Here is a 13,301-nt window from a genome sequence, read left to right on the forward strand (position 1 = left end):
CTTGGGTACAATTCAGTCAATGACTTGAATAATATCGATTACATTTTGCAGACAACCTTTTAATAGGTCAATTATCCAAGTTTATGTTCCAACCACCCATGTAAAAGAAGAGGAATTGATGAGTTTTATAGTCAAATTTGATCTGAGATTGGCAGTACATCCAGACAAAAAAAAAAAAGAGAGAGAGAGAGAGAGATGCTTGTGGTTGGAGACATGAAAACCAAAGTTGGAAATAGTATGGGAAAAAATACAATTGGACTGCCTGGCATGGGACATAGAAATGAATGTGTAGAGTGGAGTGGAGTGGCATGGCATGGCATGGCATGGCGTAGAGGTGAGTGGAGTGGAGTGGAGTGGAATGGAATGGAATGGAAGCTGGAAGGGATCTTGGAGGTCTTCTACTCCAGCCCCCAACTCAAGCAGGAGAACCTATTTCAAATAAGTAACTGTCTAGTCTCTTCTTAAAAACCTCCAGTGATAGAGTGCCTATGATTTCTGAAGTTTATAATTATTTCTGAATGATTTATCCGTTTCAGCCAATCCAATGATTTCATTGCTAGCACCAGCCTTCAAGCCACCAAAGCAATGCCTGCATGCATTGATAGCATCAGAGAGATATACACTGAAATAAAACCAACTGTTCTTGTATACTGTTGTATTATTCATACAAGATACAGAAGAGCTCAATTATAACAGCAATGATGTGACCGGCAGCTGACTGTAGGACAGCTCACAAACTGTTCATGAACAAGTCCCAGGTCAAGCTAAAGCAGAACAAAGCCAAACAGTTTCCACAATACAACCTTCATTTTCAAGGAAAGCATCAGGAAACGCTCTGCAGAGCTGAACCTCATGGATAGGTTCATTACACAAAGGCACTGTGTAATGAAATCAAAGAAGAACAAAAGTGACAGCAGACTGCCAAAGACCAAGAAACAGAAGAAAGTTAACTGGATGTTAGAACGAGCTATAAAAATTTTTTCCAAGAAGACAAGAGAAGCCCAAGTCAAGAAAGACAATGATTTCAGGAAGGAATTCAACAAAGAAGTCCAGATAAATATTTTTTTAGAAGAGACAAGAAGCAGTATAACATCTGTAAAGACACTTAAGATGGCAATGAATAAGAGCCGTCTTGGTGCAGGAGTTAGAATGTAGTGGTTGCTGTTGTTAGTTGAAAAGTCACGTCTGACCCATTGTGACCCCATGGACAATGCTCCTCCAGGCCCTCCTGTCCTCTACCATCCTCTGGAGTCCATCTAAGCTCACACCGATTGCTTCGGTGACTCCATCCAGCCACCTCATTCTCCGTCATCCCCTTCTTCTCTTGCCCTCAATCTTTCCCAGCATTAGGCTCTTCTCCAGTGAGTCCTTCCTTCTCATTAGATAGCCAAAGTATTTGAGTTTCAGCTTCAGGATCTGGCCTTCTAAAGAGCAGTCAGGGTTGATCTCCTCTAGGACTGAAAGGTTTGATCGCCTTGCACTCCAAGGAACTCGCAGGAGTCTTCTCCAGCACCAGAGCTCAAAGGCCTCCATTCTTTGGCGCTCAGCCTTTCTTATGGTCCAACTATCACAGCCATCCATTGCAACTGGGAAAACCATCACTTTGATTATACACCCTTTTGTTGGCAGGTTGATGTCTCTGCTTTTTAGTATGCAATCTAGATTTGCCATAGCTTTCCTCCCCAGGAACAAGTGTCTTTTAATTTCTTGGCTGCAGTGCCCATTTGCAATGATCTTGGAGCCCAGGAAAATAAAATAATGCAGTAGTGCAGATTAATTCTGTCCACTGCCTGAAGTCCTATCCTGACCAACTCAAGGTTGACTCAACCTTCCAGCCTTCCAAGGTGGGTAAAATGAGGACCCAGATTGTTGGGGGCAATATGCTGACTCTGTACACTGCTTAAAGAGGGTTGCAAAACACTGTAAAGTAGTATATAAGTCTAAGTGCTATTGCTAATATTTAAAAAAAAAAACCAATTTAATTCCAGAGAACCATTTCTGAAGTCAGAAGGACTTTCCAACTTCAGCTTGTTTGGTAAAGGATGCTAGGGGATTCTTTACCTAACAAGTAAATGTTCAGAATATCAATTGATCAACTGGGCAGAGTAACTTATTAGAAGATTTAAAAATTAAAAAAAAATTAAATTTAAAAAATGGAAAGGGAGATTCATGCTAGATAATTAATCTTCCTCTTCCTCTTCCCTTCCCCTCCTCCCTATTCTATTGTACTCTACTCTACTCTACTCTACTTTCCTTCCCTCCTACTCTTACTCCTTGTTCTGTTCCTGCTCCCCCTCTCCCCTTAGACTCCATACTTTTGTGCTTATTTATTCAACCTAATACACTGATTATATATTAAGTTTTGGGGGAAATGAGCATAGTTTTAAAAATGGAGGAAGAAATATCAATAAACTGCTCTACACTGATAAGACTATTCAGTTGAAAATGCAAATGATCTGGAAGCTCCAGGAATGAAAATCAAGGAGGGCAGTGACAAAAAAAAATGGGACCAAAATTAAATGTAAAGAAAACTAATAATGGCAAGTACAGAAACCAGCCTTAAAATTTAGAAGGAAGATAGTGAAAAGGTGAGTAGTTTCTTCCTTCCCCAATAGTTTTGTTATTGCTTGTATCCTTTGTTGCTTGTATCCTTAACGATTTATATTGGTTGTTTCCTAGTATGACTCTTGGTGAATGTATCTTGTCTTTTTATGTACAGAGAGCATGTGCACCAAAGACAAATTCCTTGTGTGTCCAATCACACTTGGCCAATAAAGAATTCTATTCTATTCTATTCTATTCTATTCTATTCTACTCTACTCTACTCTACTCTACTCTACTCTACACTACACTACACTACACTACACTACACTACACTACTCTATACTACACTACACTACACTACACTACACTATTCTAGTAACTTAACAGTAGTGATTCACCTAACAACTGTGGCAAGAAAGGTTGTAAAATGAGACAAAGCTACTTAACAACTGTGTTGTTCAGCAACAGAAATTTTGGGCTCACTCGTGGTTGCAAATCGAGAACTACCTGTAGTGGGAGTAGACAGAAATCCTGCTGTTCTCTAGTAACTTCCTTCTTCTGCCTCCAGTGTAATTCAGGTAGTCTGTAAATACTTTCCTTGTTAGGTTCTCAGTTCACTGCCTTTGTTAACATGCACTGTACTTCCGAGATTTCCAATTTTTAATATTTTTGCTGCAAGATGATGTGTGAGAATAACCTCAAATGTGCACGCATGCCTATCTTCATATTTAAATGTCCCTTACTGTATTTTATTTATTTCACATATTAATAGGATGTGTGGTTTGAAGGCCATTTTTTGAAATACCTACTCTACCCTTGCATAAATAACAGTGATATGAATTGATGCTTAAGAAGTTAAATTTAATCATCCCTGCATCTCTAAGCTTTGGAAGACTGCATTCCAATTTTGTCTTTAATAAGATTGCCAATTATCTAGAAAAGATGCCCTGTACCTATTTTTATGCTTTAGCACGATTCAGAATACATCCACAGGTGGCAACTCACAAAGAGGGCTGCCTCTGAAGAGCCGTAGTAACGCAGTGGTTAGAATGCAGCATTGCAGGCTAATTCTGCTGACTGCCAGCAGTTCGATTCTGACCAGTTCAAGGTTGACTTAGCCTTCCATCCTTCTGAGGTTGGTAAAATGAGGAAACAGGTGATATGCTGACTCTGTAAACTGCTTAAAGAGGGCTACAAAACATAACATTAAAAATTAAAACAAAAACCAGACTCTATGGTTTGGTTGGTTGGTTCCTCTTGCACATATGTGCTAGTTGTTCTCAACTCTAGGGGGTGGTGCCCATCTCCGTTTCAAAGAGCCAGCGCTGTCCAAAGACGTCTCCATGGTCATGTGGCCGGCATGACTAAATGCCGAAGGCGCACTGAATACTGTTACCCCTCCCACCAAGGGGCAAGGGGGCAAGAGGCTGACTCTTTAAAATGCTTAGAGAGGGTTGTAAAGCACTGTAAAGTGGTATATACGTCTAAGTGCTATTGCTATTTGTGTGCGTTTTCCTTTTCAAGTACATCAGGAGAAGGTGCCCCATGTAGCATGGTGATTACCTTTTGCAAGCAAATCAGCCCCTGCCTACCAGTTTAAGTAAAGTGGGAGACAGTAAAAACAAATGGAGAAAAAAGGATTCAGAATTCAGAATATCAGAAGTGGAAGGGACTGTTTCATTGGTTAACTGTCCTCACTGTTAGGATATTTCTCCTTAGTTCAAGGTTACTTCCATCCTTAATTAGTTTCCATATGTTGCTTTTTGTTTTTGCCTTCAGGTGTTTTGGGGAATGGGCTGACCTCCTCAAAGGCAGCCCCTCAAATACTGGAATACTGCTGTCCTGTTCACCCCAAGTCCTTCTTTTCTCTGAACTAGTCAAACCCAATTCCTGCATCTGTTCTTCATATGTTTTAGCCTCCTTTAATCATCTTTGTTGCTCTCTTTTCTGCACTCTTTTCAAAATCTCTACTTTCATCCCAAGGAGCTGTTGTGACAAAGATGATGCATGGGCTACAGTGGGTTAATTCCAAAGCAGCAGGAGAAGGCAGGAAAACAGAAGAAGCTGTTCCTGGCTTTCAGTCAGTTCCCAACAGATGCTCAGTGTGACTTTAGCAGATAGGGTAATGCAAGAGTGGGAGAAATCAATTCCGTGCTTGGGGGGGGGGGGATTTTTTTTTTTTGCCCTGTTTTGTTTTTTCTAGCCGTTTTCATTCAATCTGATAAAAAAAGATTTTGCTTTGAAACCTCTTTCTAAAGAGAGGAGAATTTCAGAGAGATCCCAAGGACAGAATTATTGCATTATTTAGGGAGATGGCGGCCCAGTGGCATCCCTGCGTATCCTGTCTTTCATTCCACAACCTTCTCCCCATAAATCTAGAGCTTTCCTGTCTTCCCAGGTGTCAGCTAAACCTCAAGAGACGTCTGAAGGGAACTCCTGTTGGGCTTTTTCACACACAAGCAATAGTACATTCTGCCACCTCCCAGAAGAAAGCCTTTTAAAAAAAATGGAAATCAAAAGGAATGCTTAAACTACCTGCGAATTAAATAAAGCCTCTTTCCTGAGGTGGGAGCATACTCTTTAGAAAGTGAAAAAGAGACCTCAACACAGCATTAGGAAAATGGTACCGATTGTTGTTTTCTTTGCCAGCAGTGAAAAAGTTGAAAGGCAGGATGCTTTAATCAGATTTAACACTTGTTTTTCCCAGAGCCAATAATTTCTGTTAGTGGGCCTAGGAGCTTTTGTAATTTTGAGGAAAGATTGACAAGTACTGACAGAGGAGAATATTTGTAGCTTGGGGTTGAAATCAGATGCCTTTCATACCCTCTGACTTTGGAAATTTTCTTGCAGACATTTCATGACCTAACTAAGTAACATCATCAGTGCTAGAAGGGAATGGGGTTGGACAAGGAGGAGGGATGAAGGAGGAGGAAAAAGAAGAAGAGGAGGAGGAGGAGGAGGAAAAAGAAGAGGAGGAGGAGGAGGAGGAGGAGGAGGAAGAAGAAGAAGAAGAAGAAGAAGAAGAAGAAGAAGAAGAAGAAGAAGAAGAAGAAGAAGAAGAAGAAGAAGAAAGGGGAAGGGGTGTGTGAGGGGAGCAGCTGCAGCTCTCTGAGTTTGGTAGTTTTCTTGAGATGTTTCATTGCCAGCTATGTAACATCATCATGATGGAAAATAGGAGCTAATGAGACCAGGGTAAAATGTCTAGATAGCAACCAGCCCCTGGATGGGAGGGCATATGCTGGACAATGCAGTCAGCTGCATCTTGAAAAATGCCACCAAGGAACTAAGCATTGGAGACCATGTATCCCAAAGGCTTAAATCTGCCATAAAGCAGCAGTTCTGACTGGAATTTGAAATGGATTAAGGGTGGGAAACTTGGCATCAGACTTTAAAAGATTATTTATGGACAGTGGGCATCAAATGGGAAGATGTCAAAGGCTCTGCTGCAGATAGGATTCACTGGAAGAAGCTCACTGCTCACTAGGCATTTCACGCAAAAGAAACCAACAATGGGAATGACAATGAAGGTTGGGAACAGGACATCATCCTGTCCTGCATTCAGGAAGCAATAGGTGGCCCATACTGGCAACGGGCCAAGTAGAAAATGCAGATCTGCCAGACAAAGTGGGAGAGCAGCCCTTGCTGATCTACTGCAAATCACACAGTGACCTACCAATAGATTTAGAGTTGTTTCTCCTGCCTTAAGGGTCATCCTGCATTGTCTTTGAATTGTCGCTGTCCATGGTGCATTTGCACATGACTATTCCTTACTTGTCAAGCCAAATTTGGCAAAGAGTAAAGATTGAAGTCTGGTTCATATGAAACTTTGTTGATTATCTTAGGAAAGAGAAAGGAAGGGAGGGAGGGAGGGAGGGAGGGAGGGGAGAGAGAGACGGAGAGAGACAGAGAGAGAGAGAGAGAGAGAGACAGAGACAGAGACAGAGAGAGACAGAGAGAGACAGAGAGACAGAGAGAGAGACAGAGACAGAGACAGAGACAGAGAGAGAGACAGAGAGAGACAGAGAGAGAGAGACAGAGACAGACAGAGAGAGAGAGAGAGAGAGAGAGAGAGAGAGACAGAGAGACAGAGAGAGAGAGAGAGAGAGAGAGACAGAGAGAGACAGAGAGAGACGGAGAGAGACAGAGAGACAGAGAGAGAGAGAGAGAGACAGAGACAGAGAGAGACAGAGAGAGACAGAGAGAGACAGAGAGAGACAGAGAGACAGACAGAGAGAGAGAGAGAGAGAGAGAGACAGAGAGAGACAGAGAGACAGAGAGACAGAGAGAGAGAGAGAGAGAGACAGAGACAGAGAGAGACAGAGAGAGACGGAGAGAGACAGAGAGACAGAGAGAGAGAGAGACAGAGACAGAGACAGAGAGAGACAGAGAGAGACAGAGAGAGACAGAGAGAGACAGAGAGATATAATTTCATCTGTTAGAACTTCCATGTTGCATCTTGGCCCTTCTCACTTTGGAGTGTGCTGTTGAACATACCACACAGACCTTGAATGCAAGTAAATGCAGTCACTCCAGAAGGATGAGGAAAGGACAATTTGCAAAAAGGGTGGTGGGACCAAAATTAGTAGTGGGAGAGACTATAACTCATGGACTGGAATCTCTTTCTTTTTCTCTCCCTGTGCAATATTTTTCAACTCCTACAAACTAAGTTTCATGCTGAAGAGTGGGTCAACGCACACACTCTTCTCCCTTTTGAAAAGCACATTTAGGCAAGGTCCTTGATCCCAAATGACGGCACTCAAACAAGGTACTGAACCAGATTCCCCCCCCCCAAAAAAAAACCCACCCCAAAGCAAAACAAAACCCTAACAGATTTGTACAGCTTGCTAAACTTGGTTAGTGTTAACCATTTTTAAAATTCCTGTTGTTGAAGCTGCTGCTGCTGCTGCTGCTAATGAACTTGCTGAAGGACTAAAATATGCTTTTTAAAATATATTTTGTGAACTTCCAATTTTGGTTGGTTCAGCAGCCAGGTTAAGTAAACGGCGGTGTGTCTAGCTGAATACTCTTACCATCCTCTTCCAGACCTTCACATCAAGCATCCGAAAAGCTTTGAAAGCAGCCAGGAGTTGAAACAGAGCCTGCATTCATACATTTATATCTTTCACCCTGAATCGGCCACTTATATGAATAGACAGGAACATGCCTGCATTGGTTTTCTCTTCCTTCCTTCTTCCTGTCTCTCCTTTACCCTGTTCTTTCTCTTTCCCTTCTGCTGTGCCCTTTTCCCACCCAATGGGCTACTAAGAAAGGGAACCTCTCCCTCTTGCCAAAAGTATGAATTGATCGGTTGCAGTCCCTTTTCAAATTAGGTCAATGCTGCATGTGGCCCAGGGGCTTGCAGGTTGCCCACCCCCTGCATTAAGGCAAATAATAATGATCTTTCCTGAATGATCTTGAGCGACTACTTTTCATTGCTTTCGTGGGGGCCAGTAAGGGTGGGGTGTACATAATGACTTTATAGTATCATCTCTACTTCCAGGGCATGGCTTTCATTAATGGGGAGTGGAGAAGAATAAGCTCCATTTCTCCTGGCAGAGCAGAAAGTATTATCCACTGGCTTCACTCTGGGTTGGAATAATAATTTTAACATAAGGGTTGGATTTCGACTAGAAGCAAAGGCATTATGTGGTCTGTTTGTTTTTGATTTAATAGGATGTCTCACCCCACATGTTAATGGACTTGCCTTAGCATTCAATAAACCAGAAGGACAGGTCTTGAAATAGCGGAGAATATAAGGAGGCCAGAGTTGAGTAGTTGAGTTCTCCAGAGGCTGGTTTTCTTCTTGCGCTTCTGTGATAAGAAGGATTTTGAATAAGGCCTGATGGCAATTGGATGTCTGTTCCTTTAAAAGATGGCGATGACCAAAGATGAAGGGAAGGGCTGCTAGGTTACTAAGTGTATGTAGATTATGGAGAAAGGATGATGCAGTCTATTGAGGATTAGTAGCTACGGCCCATAGGAAGCTACATTTTAGCAGGTTGGGGTTTTGTTTGTTTCGGTCATTGCATTAAACTATAATGTGATTCACTTTGCTCTGGCTTAACATGTTAGATGAATCAAGGGACTTGTGTTATGCACTGAATAAAACATAAAGAAGGAAATCATGGCTTAGTGCAAAGTATGATCCCGGTCTATTTATCCAGTGTTGTCTAAACCCATTGGTTGCACAACACCAGATTTTAGCAAGAGAGAGGGATTGTTCCCTGCAAAGTAGCTGACCTAACACTTTGAACTGGCCATGCCAGTTCTTGCCCCTGAGATATTTTTTCATGCCATTCATGAGCTTTGGCCTTTAGCTATAGTTTTCTCCCACAAAGCCCTAATAGATACTAAGTCGGAGGTCAGGAGGGAGAGAGCCAGCAGCCAGAAGCAAGTGACAAACGCTGAAACAGGCCAAAGGTCAGGCTACCAAATCAGCAGCTAATGAGCATACAGGTCAAAGAGTAGTAGAGCCATCAGAGGGTTGGGTGGTGAAATTGGCACTCAGTCTGACCAACCTCAGCAAAAGCAAACGATTGCTCAGATCAAGGGTTGGTCAAAGACTTTGCAAACCGAGGATGATGGGGTTGAAGAACAAACATGTCTGGAAAACATCAGGTTAGAAAAGGCTTGGCCAACATGTCTGAATGTCTCAGGTCAGCCTCCTCTCATAAACATACTGTCTCTGTGTTTGGAAAATTACATTCCCATAGTAGAGAATATTTATACATATAGTATGGCTGTATGTATGTGTTGCAATGTATTCCCAGTTGCAATGTATGGCTGTGAAAACGACCATAAAGAAAGACTGAGTGCCAAATAATTGAGGCCTTTGAACTATGATGGTGGAGAAGTTTCCTGCAAGTTCCTTGGATTGCAAGGCGATCCAACCGGTCAGTCCTAGAGGAGATCAACCCTGACTGTTCTTTAGAAGGCCAGATCCTGAAGATGAAACTCAAATACTTTGGCCACCTAATGAGAAGGAAGGACTCATTGGAGAAGAGCCTGATGCTGGGAATGATGGAGGGCAAAAGAAGAAGGGGACGACAGAGAATGAGGTGGCTGGATGGAGTCACCAAAGCAGTTGGCGTGAGCTTAAATGGACTCCAGAGGATGGTAGAGGACAGGAAGGCCTGGAGGAACATTGTCCATGGGGTCGCGATGGGTCGGACACGACTTTGCAATGAACAACAACAACAATAACCTAGTTGTGATAACCATTCATCATATGTATTAGCCTCCGGTCCCCTAATCTTCTTTGTTGCTCTTCTCTGCACTATTTTTAGAGTCTCACCATTGACAATTTCTTTATAGAAAATAGAAACTCACCAACTATTTCCTAAGGGCAGAATTCTCCCTTAGTGGTGGCAAAAACCCTGGAAGCTGTGCCCATCTTAAAGGCAACACGGCATTCTTCTATCTCATCAGAGGTGGATTATCATGGGCTGAGAGAGAGAGAAATTGGTCCAAAGTCGGGGTTCCCCTGTGGGGTCTCAGTGCTCCCTGAGTTTGGTTGCAGATGTTTCATTATATCTAGTTCGGTAAAGTTGGGTAATGAAATGTTTGTAGAGAAACGACCAAGTTGAGAAAGCACCAAGAATTCCGCAAATTCATCCCTGTGGTGGGTCCTGATCTATTTATTCCAGGAGAGAGAAAACCAAAAGGCCAAGGACTCTGGCTCACCTACAGCAGGTGTTACTACCTGCATGGGGATTTAACAAGAAGAATCAGAAAAGGTGACTGCCACCCCTGCAGAAAATGTCATGATTCGCCATGGTAGAGTTGATTTTCTCTACACCATAAAGGGGAAAAAAAACCCACCATAAGTTATAGGAAATAAAGCTCCATGGACAGAATGAATCATTATTGCTCTGTTGATATGTACATACACCCTCCCTCTGAATTTGCAAAGCCCCAAATTGGGGAGATTATGTTACAGGTTGATTATCACAACAGAAGGAGCTCCCCAAGCCATTGGCATGCCTGTGTGTGTGTGTGTGTGTGTGTGTGTGTGTACGCGCTTTTCCCCAACAGCAGCTTTTTAAAATCATTAACCATCACACTAATGTGTAGGATCTAATCTCTCCCTGTGCGAAAATGACAACAGCTTCAGCATTCGATCGCATAATTGTGTTTTGATCAGGCGTGCCAAGTTCCCAAAGCCCCCGCTTGATGTATTAAGAAGTGATATTGTTAAAGAGAAACAGGCCATGTGGAGGGAAGAGTTCCAGAGAATTCAGTTCCAGAAAATTCCTCCCCGTGGCACATGGGGTCATCTTTAACTTTTCTGGAGGTGACAAGAGGAAGAGATCAGCAAATTCATCTGTGGGCTTCCTTGGTCACAGAGGTGTGCAAGCCAAAGAGCTGCGGTGGGACCTTGGAGCTGTTCATGCTTGCTTCCAGTGCCAAAACTGGAGACCTCTCCAACCCCTTGTGTGGTTGCAGGCAAGAATCTGGCAAGCAAGAGGCAATTCTCATTCTGCCAATGTGTCGGCAATAAACAAATCAATAATTAAGAGAAGAGGCATTTTAGCCTGGAAACTGTAGCCAGATTTTTTTTTTTTTGGGGGGGGGGGAGGTAGGAAAGAGTGGAATTTGGAAACCCTGAATGTATTTGGGGGAACTCTTGGATTCAAGGGCATTGTGAGGTCAGAAAGAAGCAATGGAACAGACTGACAAAGGCAAGTTATTTTAAATGTAGAATGCTTAGATGAAAATCCTATTGCATTCAATTGTACAGTTTATGTCTGTCTGTCTGTCTATCTATCTATCTATCTATCTATCTATCTCCATCCATACATTCACCCACCTGTGCGTCCATCCATTCATCCGTCCATCCATCCATCCATCCATCCATCCATCCATCCATCTATCTATCTATCTATCTATCTATCTATCTATCTATCTATCTATCTATCTATCATCTATCTATCTAATCTTCACTCTACCAAATTTATACAGCCACCCATCTCCCAGAAAACTAATCTGGGTGGTGTGCAACAACCCAGACTTATTCTCTAATCCATATTTAGTTTATTTGATGCCTTCCTTCCATTAATGCCCAGAGAAATAGCTTTTGATTAGGTTGGTTGGGTATCATGGGAAGAGAAGTCCAGAAATCATCCAACTGGAGAAGGATAACCTGGAAGAAAGCTCTGCAAAGCTTCAGAAGGAGTAGCTTTGCTGATACGTTTCAGTGAACCATCCTTTCTTCTCTGAAATGGTATTGACACCCATCCTTCCATCTGACTCTAAAAGTGGAGTCTCTATTACTTCATTTAGTATCTCTCCAAGACTTTGGGTTGCAGTTCTTGGTGCCAGAGGTCTCACCTCCATGTCCCCAGAAAGAAAATGGTGACTGGGTTCAATTCTTTTAGCATATAATTAGGAACTGCTGCCTAAATCGTAACAAGAGTGTTAAAATGGGAAGGTGACTACCCCTGAGCCAGAAGATCCAAGCATCTTAGATTTTATATTATACTAGCCGATAACCTGGCATTGCCCGGGTATTTATTTATAGGGGGGAAATGTAATTTCTAATGTTGGATTTTCCCCCTTACCAGAGGGTGCCCCCTTGTGGAGTACTGTGAAGCCGTTACCATGGCAACTCCACTGCGCTGTACAGTAGAAGTCATTTTACAGCAGTACAGTAGAAGCCATTTAAGGCACAATAGGCTGCATCTTAAGAGAACACACAGCTTGAGGGGTGTTAGGGGTGTCTTACCCTCACAGTATTTGTTTCCAGAGAGTAAGTCATCTGTGTACCAAGTTTGGTTGAAATTGCTCGAGGCATTCAGAGTTATGCTGGAACATACACCCATACCCACAGTCATATACATTTTAAAAAATGGTTTTCTGCCTGGATGGTCTCCTGTAGTGAGCTGGTAGACAGAAAGGGGGAGTAGTGAGTTCCCTCCCATATTTGGGCATACCAGAGGTTGTAACACAAATACATACCTATTTCCCTGGCTCAGCTGATAAGGAGGAGAGCATGTGGCTTAGTGGCTAATACATCTGCCTAATATATAATACAGCCCAGGTTCGAATCCCAGTAAGGGTATGGCTAGCTGATGAGAGCTAAGTAGCTTGAAATAGATCTATACTAGTCTCTCTTTATTTATTTATCAGCACAAATACAACACACACACACACACACACACACACACACACAGAAGACTATTACATTTTAAATCTAGCTGCATTGCTTAAAGTCCATTCCAAGTAGCTTATACATAAATTAAAAGTCATTAAAATCCACAGTAACAATTACAACCAGCTAGCAATGAAAGTGACTTCAGTTCATCCACAGTAATATCCCTTGGTGCCCAACTTCAGCAGAAAAAAAAAGATAGAGTCTTAAAGAACTAATTTTGCAGCAAAGGCAATGAACAAGTACATTTTGATATCAATTAAAATTAGAAACTCAAGAGTTTGCAAAATGTTGAATATGTTGAAGTGGGTTAAGGAATTCCATAGAAGATCTTGAAAACTTCTGCTTATGTAGGGCAAGGAGACTGAATTGGAGGATGTCAGCTGCATAGTGTATGATTTGTGTGCTGCAGAGTCAATGTTCTGTTTTCACCAGCTTTTGGAAAAGTAAGATTTGCAAAGGCCACTGTCTGAAAGGCAGGAGAGTTACTCAGCTGAACAATGAAACAAACTTTTTCCCCTAACCAGGGGTGACCTTCAGAACTCTTTGGTTTAAAACATCCAACTTTTCCCACCCATAAAAACCAACATGAAAAGAAAGGATGGAG

General features: G+C 42.2%; 1 protein-coding gene across 5 annotated transcripts in view; it reads right to left on the reverse strand.

Moving 5' to 3' along the window:
* NTRK3 (neurotrophic receptor tyrosine kinase 3) overlaps nt 1–13,301 on the reverse strand; it is a 589,676-nt gene that overhangs the window by 424,179 nt on the left and 152,196 nt on the right. Inside the window, exon 1 of one of the 5 annotated variants that reach the window (XM_081964823.1) lies at nt 8,249–8,376. The exons of 3 other annotated variants lie outside the window; for them this stretch is intronic. In XM_081964823.1, coding sequence (XP_081820949.1) covers nt 8,249–8,256 — 8 coding nt within the window. In that variant the 5' untranslated portion in view covers nt 8,257–8,376. Of the gene's footprint in view, nt 1–8,227; nt 8,377–13,301 lie in introns of those variants that run through there. One more of the 5 variants, XM_081964816.1, reaches the window with a different exon arrangement.

This window comes from Natrix helvetica (assembly GCF_964273705.1).
Source record: "Natrix helvetica genome assembly, chromosome: 12".
Taxonomy (NCBI): domain Eukaryota; kingdom Metazoa; phylum Chordata; class Lepidosauria; order Squamata; family Natricidae; genus Natrix; species Natrix helvetica.